The following is a 23,680-nucleotide window of genomic DNA, read 5'->3' as shown; positions in this document are numbered from 1 at the left end:
CTGCGCTGCTGATGAATACCAACTAAAGATTCCAGGAGACCGAGGAATTTTTATGTGGTTTATTATCAATGCATATCATCAGGACAAACCACAAAAAAAAATAAAAAAATAAAACCACATGGAAAAATTGTCAGTCTCCTAAAATCTTCATTTGGTATTCATCAGTAGTGCTGTTAACCCACTTTTTCCAGTATTGCTTTTCCTCAGATTCGCACTCCTGGGTTTGCTGACAGATTCCCTTTTAGGGTATGTTCACACGTTCCTGATTTCCATCCTTTTTTTTTCAGGACTGTTTTTTAAAAAACTGCAGCTCTTGGCAGAAAACGCAGGTCCTTTTTTGATGCGTTTTTTGATCCTTTTTTTTATGCAGTTTTCTATGCAGAGTCTGTGTGTTTTCTAGGAAGTTTTTTAGGGTTAAAATGGCTGAAAAGACCCTAACCCTACCCCTACCCCTAACCCTAACCCTATTCTAACCTTAGTGGAAAAAAAAAAAAAATTCTTAATTTTTTTTTATTGTCCCTACCTATGGGGGTGACAAAGGGGGGGGGTGTCATTTACTATTTTTTTTTATTTTTATCACTGAGATATAATCTATCTCAGTGATCAAAATTCACTTTGGAACGAATCTGCCGGCCGGCAGATTCGGCGGGCGAACTGCGCATGCGTCCGCCATTTTGCAAGATGGCGGCGCCCAGGGAGAAGACGGCCGGACGGACACCGGGTAAGTATAAGGGGGGGGGGGGGGGGGGGGGGAGATTAGGGCACGGGGGTGGGGCATTGGAGCACGGGGCGGTGGGAATGGAGCACGGGGGGGCGGGATCGGAGCACGGGGGGGCAGCCACACTCCGCCCACGCACTTCCGCCCGCTTCCCCGCACTTCCTGCTGCAGCGGTTCTGCACCACAAACCGCAGTAAAACCCGCAGATATTTTTTTCATCTGCGGGTTTTACTGCGGAGGTCAATGGGTGCAGAACCGCTGCGGCTCCGAAAAAAGAAGTGACGTGGTACTTCTTTTTTCCCGCAGCTATTCAGCGCGGCTTTTTTTTTTTTTTTTCCGCATTGTGGGCACAGCAGTTCCTGTTTTCCATAGGGTACAATGTAATGTACCCTGCATGGAAAACAGCTGCGGACCCGCAGCGGGAAAATCGCGGCAATTCCGCATGAAAAAAAGGATAGTGTGAACATGGCCTTAGGAGGAAAAATAATAAATGTTTGTATATGTTATAAAAATAAAAACAAACAGGGGGGGGGGGGGGTTCTATTTCTGTCACCATTTTCCAAGACTTGTGACATTCTTATCTTTCTGTTGAATGATCAGTGTGAAGTCTCGTTTTTTTCATGGTGAGCTGATGATTTTAGTGATAACACTCTCTAGTACATACATTTTGATTGCACTTTTTCTTCTTTTTTTAAGGGATGATTGGTGAAAAAAAGCTATTCCAATTACCCGAATATACTCCAGTATAAGCCAAGATTTTCAGTCCATTTTTATAGGCTGAAAATGCCCCTCTTGGCTTGTACTCGTCGTTGTCCCAGGGGGTCGGCGGGGCAGGGGGAGCGGCGGCTGTCACATCATACTCACCTGCTCCCGGCACAGTCTCTGCATGTCCCTGCTTCTCAGATGGTCTCCGACGTCCGCAGCTCTTCCAGAGTTCAGTGGACATATGGTACCGCTCATTAAAGTAATGAATATGGACGTGACTCCACTCCCATAGGCGTGGAGCGCATATTCATTACTTTAATGAGCGGTACCGTGTGACCGCTGAACACAGGAACAAGCTTCCGGCGCGCGCCGGAGACCATCATAGAAGCAGGGACTTGCAGACCGTGCCACGAGGGCTTATGACGGGGGAGGGTGAGCCATGCGATATTCACCTGTCCCAGTTCCACCGCAGCGCTGTGTCTTCCGTGTCCTCTGGCTGTGACGTTCAGGTCAGAGGGCGCGATGACATGCTTAGTGTGCACCCTCTGCCTGAACAGTCACTGCAGAGACCCGGAAGAGACAGCGGCGCGCGGCGGTGGAACGGGGACAGGTGAATATCGCAAGTGCCAGGGGCCTGAGCCATCGGCGACTCCGGCACCAAGCACCCAGCGACAAAAGGTGAGTGTGTCATTAAAAAAAAAAAAAAAAAAAAATGTTTTAATCACAGCAGCAGCATATTATTCTATGGAGCATCTTATGGGGCCATCAACATTTATGGAGCAGCATATTGGGCATATTATTAAATGGAGCATCTTATGGGGCCATCATTAACATTTTATGCAGCATTATATTGGGCATATTTTAATATGGAGCATCTTATGAGGCTATTATTAACCTTTGTGCAGCCTTATATGGGGCCTATTTTTTGTATGGAGCATCTTATGGGGCCCATCATGAACTTTATGGAGCATTATATGGGGCTCCTGATCCAATATGGATATTCAAAAACACTTAACCTACTGATGTCTCAATTTTATTTTTATTGGTATCTATTTTTATTTTTGAAATTTACCGGTAGCTGCTGCATTTCCCACCCTAGGCTTATACTCGAGTCATTAATTTTCCCAGTTTTTTGTGGCAAAATTAGGGGTCTCGGCTTATACTCGGGTCGGCTTATCCTCGAGTATATACGGCATTTCATTTTTTGCTTGCTTTAACCATATGGCTTAATTAAGATTTTGATAGACAGGACTTTTATAAACGTGGCTATACCAAATGTTTTTATTTTTGTATTTAATTTATTTTTAATGGGTGAAAAGGTAAGTGATTTTAATTTTTATTTCTTTTTAATACGTTGAAAACTTTAATTTTTTTACTTCACCTTTTAGTCCGGCTAGGACTAAATCACTTACACTACAGTATTACAGTTTACAGTGAGAAAGTTGGGTCTTCTATGGTGCTCAGCACATGGCTGGGCTTCACAGTCGTACCAAGATGGCAGTTACATGGACCTTCAGCAATGCCTCGCCTGCCATGGTGAACACAATCATGTTGCATGGAGCTGGTGAGCAGGAGCACGTGGCATTGTAATCCATGCAAACATCGCTGTCGGAGACAGAAATGGTTAACAGCAGCAATCAGAGCTCTGGTTACTGCTGTTAGGCTCATATGGTGAGTGCTCCACTCCTGAGATCTCTCCACAAGCCATCATCCCTGCAATTACGTATATATGTGATACTGTGTTAATGGGTTAAAGAGAAAAAGGATGGCTACTTGGGCAAGTATGGCTCTGGAGCTTGGGTGCACAGGCAGCGGTTCCAGAGCTTACAGCGCTACATGAGTCACCACGGAGTTCTGCATTCTTAATTCGTGGTGCAGATATTTCTATGATGCTGACATTAGTGATAAGCGACCGGGCTGGGATAAGGTGTTATTAGGCAATCCCTGCATGTGCTGCGGCTGTCAAACAGCTGAGACATGCAGCCGCGGGGACACAAACATATTATTTGAGCATGCTGAAGACACTCGGTTAGCACATAAGCATGCTCAGATAACACCTTATCCCAGCACGTTCGCTCATCACTAGTGGACAGGTTTTGTTTATTTCATACTATTAATACAGCTGGTCCTCTTATCAGCAATTATTTTCTATTACACTCCGATAGCATTCAGTGGGATTCTGTAAGGCATCTCACCTGTTACATTCAATAAGACGGGTAAACAATGCATGAGAGAAGACCTAGGGAAACCGGAAATTCCTGCACACATCCTTCAGGGCAGAACTGTGGCCGGCTTATGATGCCTCTCATGTGCTTACTATGTGCGGCCAGACAACCTGAATGTATGCCGTCCATCGCTGACACAGCACGCACCTACACACTGCAGCTATACGACAGGTGTGCTGGGGGTTGTGGCCGCCCCCCTGGGCTGTGCACTTTTTTTCTGCTCCGCTTTCCATAGGCAGGTAAATAAGCACAGTCAGGGCCAGATCCCGCTCTGACCCCATCTATTTGCTGGCACATAGCGAGGTGAGATATTACACAAGGCCATCCTGATTGGGTACATCTTGTCACAGTGGGATGGCTTGTTAAAAAAAAAAAAAGGTCAACCAAGTACCCCATGTATTAATAATTATTTCTATGGATAGTTTTTATTCTAGCTTGTATTACTACTGCTGTACGTGGCCTGCCCAAGCACAATCACGTCAATGTCCGTAAAAAGAATCTGTGACCACCTTTAAGCAATCCTCTCAGTATTCGGCCTGTCCTGCAGTTTTGGTGACATTATTTTATCATTTGCAGTGATATACCTTTTTTTTTTTTTTTTTTTTTTGCAACAAGCAGGAAAAAAAAATTAAAAATAGCTGTATAGCAAAAATGTGGTGTGAACAATGTCAGATATTCACTAACCTCAGAGTCTACGTTCTGGGTCTGCAGCATCTGCCTTATCCGGAAGACGTCTTTTTCAATTTGCTGAATACGAGCAACTCTTAACTGTAGAAAGAAAAATCCAAATGAGAAATCTCGGACGTGGCCATGCTATTACCATTAATATGTGTTTGCACTGGACAGAAATTGCCAAGTGTGAAGTGTAATTAGTTTAAGTTGTAGAACAAATTCATATCTCAGTCATGAGACGGTTGCAAGAAGCCCCAATACACAGCCTGCAAACCCAGGGCCTAGGGGGTTAGATTCAGTGCCTGCCATCCAAGTAAATATGACGCTGCCATGAGCATTGTACCCAGTACTCAACAAAACAAAGCCAAGTGAGGTCAAAGCCAAGCAGCAGAAAATGGACCCCAAAGTTTGTTGTGCAATTTCTCCTGCTTACACAGAAACCCCATATATGTTCAAAAATTACATTTTCACACAGAGAAGCTTTTATTGGAAACATTTTACATAACATTTGAGGATCACATTTATCCTGTGCACTATGCTGAGCACTTACTTTGGGGTTTCCATCTAAATCTCCAAGTCACGCGATTAAGATGAAACCCTCCGAGGTGTATATTCACTATGAAGAGGCAGCAGTTACTCTGGGCTCCGTCTGGCCTCTGATCAGCGGTGTGTACTTTTCAGAAATGCACAAAACTGTGGCGGACGGCACTTTTATCCACGCCTAAAAAGACGGACAACACCGAATCATAGGCCAGACAGTATTCCACAGTGCCTCCATCTGCATCTTTATAGGGAATCTTCCGCCAGGGGTTCCATCTGAATCCCGTATTTCAGAGATTTACACGGAAACCCTGATGTAAGTGTTCAGCGTAGAGCACAGGATAAATGTTAGCCGAGCCTTACTGCGATCTTTGGGAGGCAGCATGAACAAATCAACAGCAGGTGAAGAATTGGTTTTATTTATTTTTTACTCCATTCCTTGTGCAGTGTAATTGATTAGACAACTTTATTCTTCGGGTCAGTTCAATTACAGCAACATCAGATTTATATCCAGTTTTTATGTTTGGCTGCTGTCTCACACGAAAAGCCGCTTTTTATTTCAAAAACAAGTTTTTTTAATCCCCATATTTTGATGGCTATAATTTTTCCAAATTTTGGCTGACATTCATGTGAAGGCTTGTTTTTTGCGGGACGAGTTGACGTTTTTATTAATATCATTTTTGAACACATTACATTTTTTGATCGCTTTCTATCGTGATTTTTGGAAGGCAAAATGAACTAAAACAAGCAATTTAGGAATTTTATTTTGCTTTTTTTATGCTGTTCCGCGTGTAGTAAAAATGATAAGGCAGCTTTATTCTTCGGGTCAGTACGATCACAGAGACACCACATTTAAAGTTTTTTTTATGTTTTGGCGCTTTTATACAATAAAAACTACATTTTATAGAAAAAATAATTATATTTGCAACGCTTTATTCTGAGAGCTATAACTTTTTTACTTTTCCGCTGATTGAGCTGTCTGGTGGCTGTTTTTTGAGAGACAATATTACGCTTTCAGCGGTACCATTATCGACATTTGTTTTTTTTATAGCATTTTATTCCACTTTTTGTTCAGAGGTTTGATAAAGAATTGTTTTTACCTCAGTTTTTTTTTTTTTTTATGGTGTTCACTGAAGGGATTAACTAGTGGGGCAGTTTTATAGGTCGGTTAGTTCTGGATGCTGCAAAATCAAAAATGTATTTTTTTTCCATAAAAATATTTTATTTCTAGGTACAATATATTATTACTTTTTTTATTATTATTATTTTGTGATTTATTTTTTATATTTTTTTTTACAATGTATTTTTTTTTTTTTTTTACTTGGTCCCACTATAGGACTTTCACTTTGACAACGGTGATCGCTTATAAAGCATAGCAAAGCAGGAGCATTGCTATGCTTCATAAACTGTCAGTGCTGCACATACAAGCATTTAACACTATGCTCTGAGCATGGTGTCATAAGTTTTGGTGACCCGGATGTCGTGATGACAGCATAGGGCCACCCTGGCAACGATCGACCCCTCATGATGACATCGTGGGGCATGGATCAGAGGGCAGAAGGGGCCTTCTCCCTCTGCCTGCCTTTTAAATGTTGTGATTGATGTACAGGAGTTGGACAAAATAATGGAAAAACCTGGAAACATCAACAAAAGTTAGTTTAATATGGTGTAGGTCCACCTTTTGCGGCGATTACAGCCTCAATTCTCCATGGTATGGATTCATACAAGATGTGAATTGTTTCCAAATCAATTTTAGCCCATCATGCAGTTAAAACACCCTCCAGTTCTTTGAGCGACGATGGTGGCGGAAATCGACGTCTAACTTGAATCTCTAAAATCGACCATAAATGCTCAATAATGTTGAGGTCTGGGGATTGTGGGGGCCAGATGAGATGCTCAGCTTCATTAGAATGTTCCTCGTGCCATGCTTTAATGATTCTAGCTGTATGAATTGGTGCATTATCATCCTGAAAGATGGCGTTCCCCGCCGGGAACAGTGCTTGAACCATTGGGTGCACTTGGTCGCCCAAAATGCCTAAATAATCTCGGCTGTTAATTCTTCTATGAAGGGATATCATTGGCCTGGCGGATCTGCACGAAATAGCACCCCAGATCATCACAGAGCCTCCACCATGTTTTACGATTGGGAGAAGGCAGTCTGGATGGAATGCTTCTTTCGGATGTCTCCAAACGTAGACTCGGCCGGAGGTCGGAAATAGGGTAAACAATGATTCGTCTGAGAATATCACATGTTTCCACTGCTCGAGAGACCAATTCTGGAGGTTTCTACACCACTCTAAACGCTTGGAAACATTTGTCATTGAGAGCAGCGGTTTTCTAATTGCAGCTCTTCTGTGGAATCCAGATTTGTGCAGCTCTCGACGAACAGTTTTTGTGGAAACTGGGTTCTGTAGGTGTTCATTGAGCTCAGCAGTGATTTTCGGAGCCGTGGTCTTGCGATCCTCTCTCAATTCGCTTTAGAGTCCGATAGTCTCTCTGTCAACTTTGACTTTCGGCTGGACCTGTGCTTTGCTGAGGACGTTTTTCCTTCTCTTTCAAACGCAGTCATTAATTTGGAGACAGTACCTCTTGACACGCCAAGCATTCGGGCACTTTCTGTTACACTAGCGCCTGCCATACGAGCACCAACAATTTGGCCTCTTTCAAAATCCGAGAGGTCTGCCATTGGTATCAGGTTCTCATCAATGTTCTTACAATTATGCAAAACAAACAGTTAATTTACATACACATCACATAATACAAATAATCAACTACAAAATATTACCATATGTCACAGTTTGCATGTTTATTACATGTTCGAAGTTTATGATGCCAAAACGTTCGGTGTTTCCATTATTTTGTCCAATCCGGGTAGATCCCAGCATTTAGCAGGTTAAACTGCTGGGAGTGGAGTTGACACCGCTTCTGGCAGTGAGTGCCGGGCGTCAGCTGTGAAGTCAGCTGAACACACCGTGGCGATTGCAGGTGCGCGGGCAATCACCATGACGTATATATACTGCATTGGTCAGGAAGTACTTCCCAACCATGACGTATATATACGGCAAATGTCCGGAAAAGGTTTTCCCACAAACTAAGTCCATTTTAATCAATACTGTAGATACTGGAATAATAATAATAAAAAATCTTCAATTGGATACGTTAAAAAAATATTCCTGTGCTGAGATAATCTTATAAATGTGCCCCTGCTGTGTACTGTGTAATGGCTGTGTCTGACTGTACAGGGACATGACACAAAAAACTGACTGGCACATCCAGACTAGTGTGAATAGGTGCATACCAGGAGGAGCTACCTCCATATACAATATACAAAACAAGGTTGCACTCTTATGATGCTAAAGAATGTCAATTTGGAATATGTGAGATTTGAATAGTAATACAGCTTTGGAGGGTTAGGAAAAAATATGAGACGCTTAGCATAAAATTTGTCCAAATAATATGTGCCCATTCAGCGTCGTCAAGGTGGTCTCAGTCTCATGGGTCCCTGGCCTGTGTGAATACCTCTCTAAGGCTTATGACTGAATTCTTTGGTGAATGTGGACACCTCTGTCAGCAATGCCTGTCATTTATGGGTAAGTAGGGACCTGCTGCAATTAAAATCACCCCCTGGTGGAGGGTGGAGTGCTCGGTCAGTAAGCTAACATCCAAAAGACAAAAAAACTGACTGGCACATCCAGACTAGTGTGAATAGGTGAATACCAGGAGGAGCTACCTCCATATACCATATACAAAAAAAGGTTGCACTCTATGATGCTAAAGCATGTCAATGTGGAATATGTATTCACACAGGTCAGGGACCCATCAGGCTGAGACAACCTTGACGATGGTTGATGGGCACATAATATTTGGCCAAATTTTATGCTAAGCGTCTCATATTTTTTCCTAATCCTCCAAAGCCGTATTGCTATTCATATTTTACATATTCCAAATTGACATGCTTTAGCATCATAGAGTGCAACCTTGTTTTGTATATTGTACAGGGACAAGGTCTGATCATACCACAGCTCCTGGGCAGGGGAGGAAGCAAAAGAGAGGATACAGAAACTACAGTATGGGTTCACAGCTGATTTTTTTCTGCGCGGCAAAATATTTCTGTGCCTGTTTTTAAGCAATGTTTACCTCAAAGAAAGAATTATCTGTGACCCTATGCTGTAATATCAGTGTACTCTTGTTGCCTCCCCTAATGTAGTGTCTGTATACTCTTTTGCTTCCTCTTCTACCCAGGAGATGTGGCATGATCAGACCATGTTCCTGTACGGTCAGACAAGGCTATTACACAGTACACAGCAGGGGCACATTTATAAGATTATCTCACATCCAATTGTGGAAGTTCTTATTGTTTAAAGATCTATAGATTAAAATGTTGATTAAAATTCACCTGTTCCTGGGAAACCCCTTAAGGGGAACTTGTAGGTGTGTGGACAGCATGGTATAGAGAAGGAGAAGCTGAGCAGAATGATATATAGATTTGCTGGAAATAATTTAGTATAACATGTATTTTATTCATTGAAACCTCTGGTGTATTTATAGATGAGTCAAATGGGAGGATCCTTCTAGTGATTGACAGCAATCTGTGTGCGCAGTCATACAAGTAACACTGTCAATCACTAGTAAGACCGCCTACTGGACTCATGTGCAGAGAAACACCAGGGATTTTAATGAATAATATAAGTTTTACTGAAGGTTTTCCCACAAAAACTGTATAATAATATCAACTCTTCCAGCTCTATGACATCCTTCATATCAGATACCATTTTCAACATGACAGGTTCCCTTTTAGGCTATGTGGACACGTTGCAGATTGTATGCGTTTTTTTCACCGCAAAATCGCGGCGAAAACGCATACACAACATAGCCCATTGAATTCAATGGGATTCAGCAATGCTGTGCTAATGCTGCGTATTTGTTCGCGGCGGAATCGCATCGCGGAAAAATAAGCAGCATGCTCATTCGACTCCGAACACATAGGAATGCATTGGTCTGCTTATTTCCCGCATGGAGCTATGCCCACTATGTTGGAAGTAAGCGGATCATGTGCGGTTGGTACCCAGGGTGGAGGAGAGGAGACTCTCCTCCAGGCCCTGGGAACCATATACTTGCAAAAAAAAGAAGAAGAAAAAAGAATTAAAATAAAAAATATTGATATTCTCACCTTCCAGCAACCGGTGACGTAGCGGTCTTGCTTGATGCTACTTCATCTGGGCTATTACGATTGTAAAATGCTAGTGTTTAGCGGGAATACGCACGCCAATTCTGCATGCGTTATACCCGCGGCAGGGAGTTGCAGAATTGCCGTGAAAATTTCCGCGGCAATTCTGCAACGTGTGCACATAGCCTAAGCCAGAGATCAATTTAATAAAAAATAAAACAGAAAAGAATGTGTATGAAATAACATAACATGAAACGGGGGGCGTGGCCTGAACGTCCATGTGAGCGGACGGGTGACAGAGCGCTCCCGCTGCTAACGCTGTATTTATCCTTATAAGCCGCAGCTGAGCGGCGATTCAAGGCGCTTACCGGCTGCAGGAGAGTCCCGGGAGTGCGGCGGTGTATAGAGGCGGCCCCGAGGTCAATGAGTATGACCAGGAGGAGGCAAAGAGATGCAGGAGCCGGCGAGGCTGGGATCAGCCAAGATGGCGCCGACGCCAGAGAGAAGGCGGAGAAGGACAAAGCGGCATGCCAGAAGAGAATGGCGGCGGCGGCAAAGCTCCAGCAGTTTGCTAGAGTGGAGGCCGCAGGGAACTCCGGAAAAGCAGAGGAGGACGCCGGAGCAGACACAGACACAGAAGGAGAGGAGGAAAGTCCAGCAGAGGAACAGGAGGTACAACAGGGGAGCAGGGATGGTGACATGGCGGTGGTAGTAGGGGGATCTGAAGATAAGGAGCCAGGAGCAGAGCCCACCCTTAGAGATGTCTTTGCACTGGTATCATCATGCAAACAATCCCTGACCCAGCAGATACAGGAGGTCAAGGGGGATACAGCCCAGATAAATGCAGCCCTGCAGAAGATTGACAAACGTGTGGGGGCTGTGGAGGAAAGAGTGAGCACTGCAGAAGACCATATAGTGCAGCTGCAGAAAGCGGAGAGGAAGTTTACTCAGGCAATATCGGAGCTGGCTGCAAAAAATGAGGATCTGGAGAATAGGTCCAGAAGAAATAACATTCGTATAGTGGGTGTCCCTGAAAAAACTGAGGGGAGGAATCCCACGGAGTATATTGAAAGCTGGCTCCTTGAGACTTTTGGTGATGCAGCACTGACAAAAGTATTTGCGGTAGAAAGAGCCCACAGGGTCCCACCGAAACCACCTGTCCCTGGAGCAAGTCCCCGTACCATGCTTGCCAAAATCCTAAACTACAGAGATAGAGACATTATCCTGAGGAAGGCTAGAGACATGACAGATCTGACAATTGGAGGTCAAAGAATCGCTATCTACCCCGACTATTCCGCCCTGGTACAGAAACAACGGATGATGTTCACGGGTATCAAGAGACGGCTGAGAGAACTGGGAGTGCAGTATTCCATGATGTTTCCGGCACGACAGAGTGGTAGCGTTGGATAAGATTCATTTTTTCCAGACGCCGGAGGACGCTACCCAGTGGATAGATCTTAACGCTAAAAAGCTTAAAGGGAAAGGAGATTGAAAATGTGGGGTGGGTTAGTCGGGAGGTATTTTAATTCTTTCAAAAAGGAGAAAAAGAGTTTGACTGACAGTACATTGATAATTGAAATGTGAAGGTTGGAGGGTGGAGCTGGGTAATATTCAGGGAATGCACTGGGAGTGCTGATACGGCGGAGAAGTATGAGGGAGGAAGGGGGTGCAGCGTACTAAAAGTTTATTTAGTTTCTTGTAGTTGTAATGTAATACAAGTTGAATTATATTGTTCTTCTAAGAATTGCGCCGAATTCTGTTATAAACTGTAGCGGGAGGCGGAAGGAGAAGGTTACGTTAACAAGAGTGTTCGCAATGGGTGATGGTGCCCCACTCTTGATAAGAGGCAGAATGTATAGTATTGGGGGGTGTGGGGGAGGGGTGGGTGGGGTAAGGGAGGGAAGTATAGTTAGACAGCTCAGAACCGGGAGTAACGACATAATTAAAGATGATGAGTCACATAATAGGGGACCGCTTTAAGATATTGAGTTGGAATGTGAGAGGTCTGGCGGATAGGTCTAGGAGAGCTGCGAGCTTGCAGTATGCGAAGGATCAACGGGCCTCTATGATATGCTTGCTAGAGACGCACTTGATACAGGAGAAAGTGGATGTACTGAATAGACGGTGGATACAGAAAGGGTATCATTCTACCTTTTCGACGTACTCAAGAGGGGTGTCAGTGTTGGTGCCGATGGGAGTGCAGTATGAAGAGGTGAAAGTATGCGTGGATGCTGAGGGTCAGTATGTGGTGATACAATGTATATTGTATGGAGTGAGATTGTGTGTTGCGGCAATGTATATCCCACCTCCATATTCAAGTAAGAAGATCAGGGAGGTGTTGGAGAAGGTGGAACGATGGGAACCACTACCACTCTTAATTATTGGGGATTTGAACAATATCTGTGACGACTTTTGGGATAAAAATAAGAACACCCAGAACAGGTCGGAGGGGCACACTACAACATTTGGTACCTATGTGCGTGAAATAGGCATGACTGATCTATGGAGAGTTAGACATGTTGGGGAGAGAGGGTACTCGTGCTACTCGCCGGCTCATGCTACGCTATCCAGAATTGATATGGCGCTGGGTAACCACCTGTTGGACACAATGGTGGGAGAGGTGCGTTATCTGTCGAGGTCCCTTTCGGATCACAGTCCAGTTGAGGTGGAGGTTAGGTTGTTGGGGACACGGACCGCAAGTGGGAGAGAATGGAAGATCCATCCTAACTGGTTACAGAGTATTGACTTGGACGGTATAGGGAAGGAGGTGACGGAATTCTTTGCTTTAAATGATGGGAGTGCAGATGCTCTAACTGTTTGGGATGCAATGAAAGCGTACCTGAGAGGGTTACTATTTAGAGACATTAGTAGGTGTAAGAGGAGGACAAGGGAGGCGGAGAGGGTGGCGATGGAGGAGCTGAAAGCCGCAGAGGACGAGATGGTAGTGCTGGGGACTTCCGAAGCAGAGAAAAGGTTGAGAACAGCGCAAAATTGTATGGAAAAGATTCTGCTGGGAAAAGCTGAAAGGAAGCGGGAGTTTCAGAGGGTGACTTATTTTCAGGAGGGAGAAACAGTGGGTCACATGCTATCAGTGGTAGTCGCGGCTCAGCGTGGTACCTCGTATGTGCACTCGTTGGTTTCAGATGGGGGGAGCAGGGTATCTGAAACACCTGAAATTATAAAGGTCTTTGCGGACTTCTACGCGGACTTATATTCCTCCAGGGTCAATGAGTCAGCCGGAGATACGGAGACTTTCCTTGAGAGTCTGGGTCTTCCGAAATTGAGTGAGGAGGATAGGGTGAGCCTAGATGCCCCTATCACCGAGGAGGAACTGAGTCGGGCGCTGAAGTCTATGGCCAATGGGAAGGCACCTGGGGTTGATGGGTTACCAGCTGAAATCTATAAAAGTTTGGAGGAAGTGCTGATTCCTAGATTAAAGTTAGTACTGGAGGAGGCTGGACGCCAAGGGTATCTCCCAGCATCTATGAGGGAGGCCACTATAGTGGTTATTCCGAAGGAGGATAAGGATCTGGGGAAGCCTGAGTCATATCAGCCAATCTCTCTGTTAACCATCGATGTCAAGCTCTTGGCCAAGGTGTTAGCTACCCGTCTGTCCAGTGTCATTACTAACCTTGTACATTCGGATCAGTCTGGTTTTATGCCTGACAGGTCTACAGCGGTTAATCTACGGAGGCTGTTTATGAACCTGCAGCTGAAGTCTGACAACTGTGGCCGAGGGGTTATTGCGTCCTTGGATGCCCATAAGGCGTTTGACAGTGTGGAGTGGGGATATCTCTGGCGGGTGTTGAAGTGTATGGGTATTGGTCCGCAATTTGTGGCGTGGACTCAACTGTTATATTCACTACCAACAGCTAGAATTAGAGTGAATGGGGAACTCTCTCAGCCTATAAAGTTGGCCAGAGGTACGAGGCAGGGTTGCCCACTGTCGCCCCTTTTGTTTGCCTTAGCTGTGGAACCACTGGCCGCCAAGATACGACAATCGGATGAGGTCCCTGGGTTCAGATATGGGAGTGTTGAGGAGAAGATCGCGTTATATGCAGATGACATCTTACTGTTCCTGGCGGACCCGGATGAAGCCTTGAATGGGGCTATCGAGATCATTGGGAAATTTGGAGACTTGTCGGGATTGAGGATAAATTGGGATAAATCGGTCCTCTTTGAGGTGGATGGGGTGGAGGAGAGCAGAAGTGAGCCATTGGGAGAGGGGCGGCTTAAGGTGGCATCCCTTTTCAAATACCTGGGAATATGGATCTCGATGCCAGTTACAGAGTTTTTGTATAGGAATTTGACACCTCTCATGGGCGCCCTTAAAGCAAAAGTGGATGCGTGGAATAAATTGCACCTATCGGTGGTGGGTAGGGTTAATCTCATTAAAATGGTTCTGATGCCCAAATTACGTTACGTCCTACATAATGCGCCAGTTTGGATTCCACGTGGGAAATTCCGGCAGATTAGTGCTCTTTTTAGAAGTCTGATATGGGGGAGGCGGTACCCACGTATTCGCCTGGAGACGCTTCAGCGGCCCAAGGAATATGGAGGATTGGCTTTACCCAATCCTGAGTTATATTTTCTTGCAGCCCAGAGCCAGCATTTGAAGGGCTGGGAACGGGAGGCGTCTGCCAGTGCGGTACAGCACTTGATGGAGAGGGTGACGGACCGACGACCGGTGGCGCAGTGTCTGGAGGATGGCTCCTTGAAAGTATTGGGGAAATTATACCCAACTATGTTTTTGATACATAAATTATGGACCAGACTGCGACAGATTCGGGGGGTTACGGGGCTGACTAAATTTACACCGATATGGTTTAATAATAATTTGGTTGAGTTTGCAGCCCTTGGAGTGCTGGCGGAGTGGCAGGTCAAAGGAATCCACTTGGTTGCTCAGATAGTTCAACAACGAGGATTAAAGTCCTTTTCGCAGCTGCAAGGGGAGTTTGGATTGAGACCGGCTGGGGAGTATCAATATGCTCAGATGAAACATGCTTTTAAAGCTCAAAACAAGGGCGGTGGTATTGAGATCCAGGAGGACATAGTTCTGGAATACGTGTGTGGGGAAGGATCCACAAGGGGAGTCATTACCACCCTTTATAAGGACCTTCTACATGCATATTTGCTAGACTTCCCCCTAAAAGCGAGAGCGAAATGGGAAAGAGATTTAGGCCCAATGGAGGATGAAACCTGGGAGTCGGTGTTGGAGTGGGTTCCACGAGTGTCACTAAGTGAGCCGTATAGACTATCGCAGCTGTACATCTTGCACAGAGTCTATAAATCACCGGAAGTGTTGTGCAGAGCGGGGTTGCGTGCTGACTCTGAATGCCCGAGATGTAAGACTGAGAACGCAGGAATATACCACATGATGTGGACATGTCCAAGACTGGTTGCTTTCTGGTTGGTGGTAATGAGCCGTGTGGAAGGGGCGTATAAATGCAGAGTGCCGAGAGATCCGATAGTGTGTATACTGGGACATGTAGAGGAAATTAGAGTGGATAACACCTGGAAGATAGCAATAGCTAGGCTATTATATATGGCAAGGAAGGTAATAGCAAGGAACTGGATCAAGGAGGAACCGCCTACAAGGGGTGAATTTCTGAAATATGTTAAACATGGTCTCAATTTGGAAAAGGGGGTCTACAAAAGACGTGGGAAAATAGAAACGTTTGATAAAATGTGGTCTCCGTGGCTCGAGCTAGGATGAGTAGTTATGGGAAATGGGAGGATGAGGGCCTCTGAAAGGAAGAGAGTGCTAAAGGAACAAGCGGACATAAGTGAGTCAAATGGCTCAAAGAACCATCAATACTGGTAACAAAAGTATAAATGGGTATGAGCTGTCAGGGGAGGGGGCGGTTTGGGTTTTGTTGGGATTGTTGGGGATTTGGAAAATGTAAAAATTTTGTAAAATAATGGAAAAATGCATAAATTGTATTGTTCATATTCGACTTTAATAAAAACCTATTTTATAAAAAAAAAAAACATAACATGAAACCTTACGTTACACTCCTAAATGTCTAGGTTTGCTTTATTCTATACACTGATCTAACAAAGTATGAATAAAACAATCTAATAATACAAGCTGGTAAAAATGCAGGGGGTCTCGGACGCACAGATGTGGCGGATATTTTTTGCACCAGATTTTGCTGAGAATTCACAACAAAGTCTGCATGTTCTACGTTTCGACTGTGTCTTGGATAATATAAAGAATGAAATCCACAGTGAAAACCCAAGACGATTCTGCACAGTTCTGTCCATTTAAACATTCACATCATGCTCGGATTACCGCACTGTTTTCTGCTCGCACTAAGCGGATATTTGATGTGTATCCCACTACTCAAATCCTTTGCAAATCTTCCACATCTGAACAGGGCCAGAGAGATTTTAAATGTGACATCAGAAGCTGTAGGATTTCACACTGGGCGATAAGAATTCTGAACGTTATAGTTTAACAATAACATACCTGTGCTCGTTTCTCCATGTCTTGACAGGTCCCCAACTGCTCCTCCATCGCAGCTCTAATCTGTCTGGCCTCAAATTCTAGCTGCCTTCTGGTCATGTCAGTTTGTATAGAGAACTAAAGGAATGAAAAACATTATTGTAACCATGGAGTGTAGCACATTGATGAGGGCTACATAGGAGCAGCATGAGGTTAGCTATAGTATCTGCAATATATAACTGCAGACTCTGCATGGAGGGAGAACTTAAAGGGAACCTCTCACCCCCAAAATCAAAGATGAGCTAAGCCCACCGGCATCGGGGGATTATCTACAGCATTCTGGACCGCCCGCCCAGGTGAGTAAAATCTAACCTCTTTTTCTCATCTTTCAGGATACATTGGGGCTTATCTACAGCATTACAGAATGCTGTAGATAAGCCCCTGATGCTGGTGGGCTTAGCTCATCTTCGATTTTGGGGGGTGACCGGATCCCTTTAAAGGGTTATTCCCATCCTCAGCGGTTATCAGCAGGACAGGTAATTACTTAGTGACCTGTGGGAGTCAAACACCTGGGAAATGCCCCATCTGAATAAAATGGTGACTAGAAATGCACAATACCAAAATATTCATCCTCGACCTGTCACAGATAGAGGAGCACAGAGCTCAGCTTTTCATGGCAATCCTATAGAGAATGTATGGCATGCCCAACCTCTGTTCCACTCATACGGGTATTTGAGCCCCATTCCTGAGATCTGTGATGGTCAAACCCCCAGCAAAGAGCAAGTTCTCACCGGCAGAGGTACTGACATATCCAGTGTCTATACACCATGCACACTGGAGGCTTATGGCATAAAGGCTGGAGGAGACTGAAGTTGCCGGTGCTGAGAGTACCGTATTTATCTAGTACAGCCTAGAACACGGAAGACATTGCTCGCCATAGGGAACGCAGACACTTTATTCAGCAGCAGGTTTTAGACATGGAAGCCTGGATATTTAATAGTCCCGGTCTGCTGCACCACAGGAAACGACAGGCTGCCGTAAATGATAGCTTGTGTCCTGCTGGTTCAGCAGCAAAAAAGAACAAGAATTTGAGATTCTCTGCTGCCTTGTTATCAGATCGCCCCAGCCTGCAAATAGTTATTAAGCAGAGCTGTAAATGTGGGAATTCAATATGACTACAGGCACAGAAGCAATACACACAGTTGCACTTTAGACTATTTGAGCTGAAGCCCATTTGCTGACACTCACATTTTCGGTAAGAGGGAGGCCATCGATTCTTTTGGTGAGATTCTGTAACTGGGCGTAGTACCAGTCCTTCTCTTTTTCTTCCTTTTCAAGCTCGGCAATAAGTAAGGACCTAAACAGCAAAGCAATATAAATATGCAATGACTGGATAAAATTATTAACGCTGACGTTGTACAGTACCGGGAAATCTATGATGGACAGTAAGCCGGTCGATGCCTTTTCTGTACACCTTCACATAATGGCCGGCCAGCACTAAGAACACTATGCTATTATACTATGGAAGGCAAAAAGCAAAACTAATTGTTAACAAGCCGGATGCAGAAAAGCCAAATCTGATCATTTCATGTAGAAGCCACTGCTGTGCTGGTATCACTTGGCCTACAGGTGGCGGTCAGCTGTAGATGGCACGGATCCCTTCTCCGTGATGTCACTTATTCGTCACATGCCCGCTCTCACACGTGACTTGGGGTTGTGCCTGCAAGGGTTAATTTATCTCCCCACTCTCAGTCCAGCATTCAACCTCTGTCCTATACTGCAATGGAAGCATAAATCACACACCAACCCAGTTTGGAAATATTATCACAGCACGCTAGGGTTAACTTCACACAAAGCTATCTGACCTATCAGGACAGGACGTTTCCTAGGTTTTATACAGGAAGAATCACACAAGTAAGGGGGTAACGAAACAAGTAAGCTGAATCATTTAGGACAGGACTCCCATGCAGACATACCCATCAAGCTCATATACTCAGTCATTTCTGTCATTATGTCCACCTTAATAACTGAAGGATATACAACTTCACTGGCTAGCCCATATTGAATAGGTAGTGTCACAGCTGCCATTTACCTCTCCTTTTCTAACTCCTCCATGTATCCGCTGCTTTCTCTGCCCCCATTGACAATGCCTCTCCTTGGGAAAGAGCCCATCGGGACTGGGCTGCACTCCCCCGAGTGACCGGAGAGGGAACCTTCTCTGCTTCCATAGGAACGGAGGGACATTATCGATTTCATTTTGACCCCAGGGAAGTTACTGCCATCCAAATTTAATTCTGGAAAGAAAAAAAAAAAAACACATGATAAAAACAAATATTTTCCTCAAACGTAAAAAATAATAATATAATCCAAGTCCAGGTCAGGAAAATTAAGTGAGGTTTACGTGTAGCATCAGTACACATATGCCAGTATACTATCTGTGGAGGAGAAAACTGGAAAACATTGGCTTAATAAGGCAGCATTAGCTTCATTTTCAGGGCTTTATAAAATCTAGGTGGCAATTCTTGAAGATCTTTTTAGTAATCATACTTGCCTGCCATAATGAACAAGCTGTCCTACAAGTTAGGTTAGGGCTAAGGCAAATGAGTTGCATGTGACCAGCAGACCTGCCAGAACAACTATTAATAGTGTTAACTTATTGATATGTTGGTGTCAGATGGCGGATACCAATCGGGAGAATAGGGAACTTTGATCTGTGGTTAGAATGGAGTGGCAGTGCACTTGCTCAATCACAGCTCATTCATTGCAAATGTGGCTTTTTCAGGAAGTCCTTATAAAGTGAATGGAGTGGCAGTGCACTTGCTTAATTACAGCTCCATTCATTCCCAATGTGGCATTTGAGGAAGTCCATATAAAGTGAATGAAGTGACAGTGCACTTGCTCAATCACAGTTCCATTCATTCCCAAAGTGGCTTTTCCAGGAAGTCCATATAAAAGTGAATGGAGTGGCAGTGCACTTGGTCCATTGGGAAAGAATGGAGCTTTTTCAGGCAGTTCATATAAAATTCATGGAGTGTCAATTGGGCTTCTTGACCTGCTGCTCCATTTTGTAATGGGGATAAAATCTACACATTTGTTATAAAAATTCCCTGATCTGTTGAAAGGTGCGGGTCCTGTGGATGAGCGATAACTGTTTTTTTTACTGGACAATGTGTTTTATTGCTGGTGCAAAAAAATGCTTCTTCTGCACATATAGTTATTGAGTGGCAGGGTGGATTTGATTTAAATCTAACTGATTTAAGTCACTAGTCAGTAAGGCTTGATTTAAATCAGTGATTTAAATCAAAGTTTATACCTAACTGAATTTGACTCCGCAGAGGTCCCAGCCTCTTCTTCACGGCAAAAATGTTACAACATGAACAGAGTTGAGAAAAAGACCTTAATCCTATTGTTCTACAAACCTATGAAAACAGAATCAACCCCTTCAGTGCCATCTGACTCATCTTCATCACCGCATTTCTCATGATGTTGCCTCATTTGCGCCACCAGGCCTTGCATCTCTTTGGTGCATCGTTTGCATTTTGCACGCATGCCTGCCTTACCGATAGGCGAAGGAGCTTCATTAAAATATTCCCAAACTGGGTCTCTTTTACGGCCTGCTGCCATTATAAGGAAAGAATGTAATAAACCTCAGATCGTACACACAAACAGATCCAGACTTGTCTGTCTGTGGCTATGCTGCAGTATTGTGCTCAAAGTTTCACTTTCATTTTCTTGTCTGCTTGCCCTTCCTCCTCCTCACACTTAGATTCACATTCTTCTTGTGTTGTGCAGATCTATTCCACTCCAAACAATCAGAAACATATTGTCTAACTTCTTGGACTTGGCACTGAAGGGGTTGATTCTGTATTCATAGGTTTGTAGAACAATAGGATTAAGGTCTTTTTCTCAACTCTGTTCATGTTGTAACATTTTTGCCGTGAAGAAGAGGCTGGGACCTCTGCGGAGTCAAATTCAGTTTTGAGAACTGCGTAAGTAAAGCGAGCGTCTGTGATAATATAGGAGAGAAACTGCCCACTAATCCTACAGAAACCTCTGGAAGAGCATGGCATTGTGAATGTTACACATATACAGCCTTTATTCTACTGAGTTAAACAACTCAGCTTTATCTCATGATGGAAGAACCTTTGGATGGTAAAATATTTTCCTCAAAAAGCAGTTTATTGAAAAAAATCCGATTTAAATCAAAACAATCCGATTTCAATCAAAAAAATCCGATTTCAATCAAAAAAATCCGATTTCAATCAAAAAAATCCGATTTTTTTTTTTATTTTTAAAAAATAAACATTGATTTTTATCCACCCTGTTGGGTGGCCTGCACAATGGTAGAAATCACTCCACTCGCCTGTGTATAAGAGAATGTAGGCAGTGGGGCAGAGCTGGAGAGTAGCAGTGACCACCAGCACAGGACACATTAGCTGGTTCTGAAATCAAGCAGAACATGTAGGTGGTGCAGATCCCGATTCTGCAGTGAAGACTTTGACATTGCTGCATTAGGCTTTTGCCATCTCGCAGAATCAGGTCGGATAAATGTGGTTTATAGCGGATTTCTTCCAGCCTGTGCAATGCTCAATCAGCGCTATGTAATGGACAAGGTCATTGCTTCCACTAGACTCGCCGCCGGTCACATGCCTGCCGTTTGTATCCTCGGCACAGCAGTACTGCAGCTCTATCAGCGACTGACGCTACAGCAGCGAGCCAGTTCTCCTGTAATTGGCACTCCTATAATATTCCTCATTTACAATAGAAATCTGCCCCCAAAAAGGCACCTAAAATCTTTTCTGGCTTTTTTTAGAGTAATATTAACCTCTTACCAATACTAACAATAGTATTTCACACAACGGGTGCAGGTGTATGGAAAAGGCAGAGGTACTTCTCCCTGTTGCAGAGATAATCGCTTGTAAAGTTTAGGTTATCATTTACAAGCCCCGAGATTTGTCTTAGGGGGTCTGTACTTCTTCCCCTTCATGAGGTAGACCGGGGGAGAGTAGAACACTCCACCACAATAGCTTTGAACAGGCTTTCTCCTGTGTGAGACATGTAATGACACTACAGAGCTGTATGTGATTACATTGTGCGGGGAGGACAGCAGAGCTGAGTGTGATAACTAGCGCAAATCAGCTTTCATATCAGCAGTCAGTGTTGGGGGAAGGGCAGTACAGCAGAGGTGAACTTTGTATCATTACAAACACTTCTAGTAGCTCTCCTCTCACGGTGCTGCCAACTGGTTAAAGATCCTTTTTAATGGGATCTCCAAGCTATTGCCACCTAATGTTGAGACAGAGACCTGATTCCAGTGTTGCGTCTTATACTGGGCTGCTTAGTGTAATCTTTAGAAAATCACTTTCATCAACAGCAGATCATCACTAAAGGACTAGTAAACCTGCTGCCATGTAGTCCTCCATATTCATGAGCTCTGTATAACCCTGCCTCCACCACTAATTGACTGATTTCTGCCTATGCACAGTGTACACAGAAAGCTGCCAATCAGTGGTGTGGGTGGGGTCATACAGAGCTCAGCATTCAGAGAACTGCTAGATCTGCAGCAGAGAAAGCAGTGATTTTATTAAATAAAGAATAAACTACATCATGGAACCCAGTAAGTGACACATCGCAGGAATCAGCTAATCTGCCTGTACATCATGCTAGTCTCAGATGGGGCAGCAAAAAACAGGTGCAGATTCACTTTAGGTTACATTGCCACGATGAGTATATGGTGAGTTTTTGATATTGTAGAATTTCTAGACATAATATAATACTTGAGTTTTTGTGTGCATTTTTTTACAGGCGCTTTTATCACGTTTTAGATACTGTGGTTTTTGTCTGTTTTTTTGGTATGTCAAGTGTTAAATAAAGCTGTAGTATTTTTCATACTTCCTGTTATTTTGCTTTGACAAAACTTTTTTGATATAATTATGATATAAATATTTGTGGATTTCATGCATTTTCACAGCAGAAACTTAACTAAAAATGCATAGGTGTTTGTTACCTGCGGAGTTTCTGCAGATAATGCAATTCTAGGGAGAAAATCTGCACATAAAGCTCAGAGCACCCACAGGAGAAATGAACAAGTTGCAGATATGAAACAAGCACCACTGGCCAGATTACACTGCATATAACAATGTACGGTGGGCATAGGAGTCCGAGAAATCCCATCCGCTTTGCTGGATCTGTAAGGCTATGTGCCCACGTTGCAGAATAGAAGCAGAATTTTCTGCTTCAATTCTGCATACCATTGGCAGGGAAAACGCATGCGGATTTAGACGCGGTTTATACGTGTTTTTACCGCGTATTTACCACATTTTCCATGCGGATTTCTAATGCATGTCTATGGTTGCGGAATTGCCGCGATTCCGCAAAAATAATGAACATGCTGTGTTTTTTTCTGCAATGCGTTTCCGCCATGGGAAAAAAACGCATCATGGGCACAACAATTGCGGAATGCATAAGAAATGAATGGGATGCTGTTTGTAAGCATTTTTTAAGCGTTTCCACCACGGAAAACTGCGGCAAAAACACTTAAACGCAACGTGGGCACATAGCCTAAGACGCGGCATATTTGAAGCAGCAAAAATACACAATGTCAGAGACTCAAGGTGGGAACAAGCCTTAAGGCACTTTTTACCTGATCACAGTGGGGTTAACGGTTGTAATTGGAAAAAAAAATATTGAGATTTATCACAGAAAAAACAAACATTCACTGGGCACCATCCCCTGAAGGAATATGAAGATATGAAGCTGCATTAAAATCCTGCACCGAATTACAAAGCAGCACCTGGAAAATGCAGAACGGTCCTGCAGCCGAAGCACCCTGCCTGCAGCGAGGACCGATCAGTCCGTCACCAGTGCTGACTGTGCAGGAGATGAGCGCGCAGAAATCACACCACATACTTTACACATCGCAGCCATAAAAGTGTTAGTTGAGGGATTACCTTTCAGCCGTTCCAGGAGATCGATCTGCCCAGTGCTCGTCATGGCTTCATCCTCAATGCTTCCTTGTAGGTGTTTGAGAACCTCCTGCAGTAGAAAGAGCAGCACAATCAGCACCCCGATATCCAGCATAATGCACTCATAGCTCAGACACCCTGTACCCCCGAGCCGCACGCTGCAACCCCGAGCCGCACGCTGCACCAGACCCGCACGCTGTACCCCGAGCCGCACAATGCAACCCCGAGCCGCACGCTGTA

The 23,680-nt window shown here is 44.1% G+C and overlaps 1 protein-coding gene across 2 annotated transcripts in view; it reads right to left on the bottom strand.

Moving 5' to 3' along the window:
- The window catches only part of APC (APC regulator of WNT signaling pathway), a 181,619-nt gene that overhangs the window by 54,596 nt on the left and 103,343 nt on the right, over window positions 1-23,680 (bottom strand). For both annotated transcript variants that reach the window (XM_069752824.1, XM_069752832.1), the window contains 5 exons: window positions 23,426-23,510; window positions 18,568-18,769; window positions 17,724-17,832; window positions 16,500-16,613; window positions 4,333-4,416 (listed from right to left, as the gene is read on the bottom strand). In XM_069752824.1, the coding sequence (XP_069608925.1) occupies window positions 4,333-4,416; window positions 16,500-16,613; window positions 17,724-17,832; window positions 18,568-18,769; window positions 23,426-23,510 (594 nt within the window). The remainder of the gene's footprint in view (window positions 1-4,332; window positions 4,417-16,499; window positions 16,614-17,723; window positions 17,833-18,567; window positions 18,770-23,425; window positions 23,511-23,680) is intronic.

This window comes from Ranitomeya imitator, chromosome 1, assembly GCF_032444005.1.
Source record: "Ranitomeya imitator isolate aRanImi1 chromosome 1, aRanImi1.pri, whole genome shotgun sequence".
NCBI lineage: Eukaryota > Metazoa > Chordata > Amphibia > Anura > Dendrobatidae > Ranitomeya > Ranitomeya imitator.
Note: the sequence above shows the minus strand (reverse complement) of the source record. Positions and strands in the feature narration are given on the sequence as shown.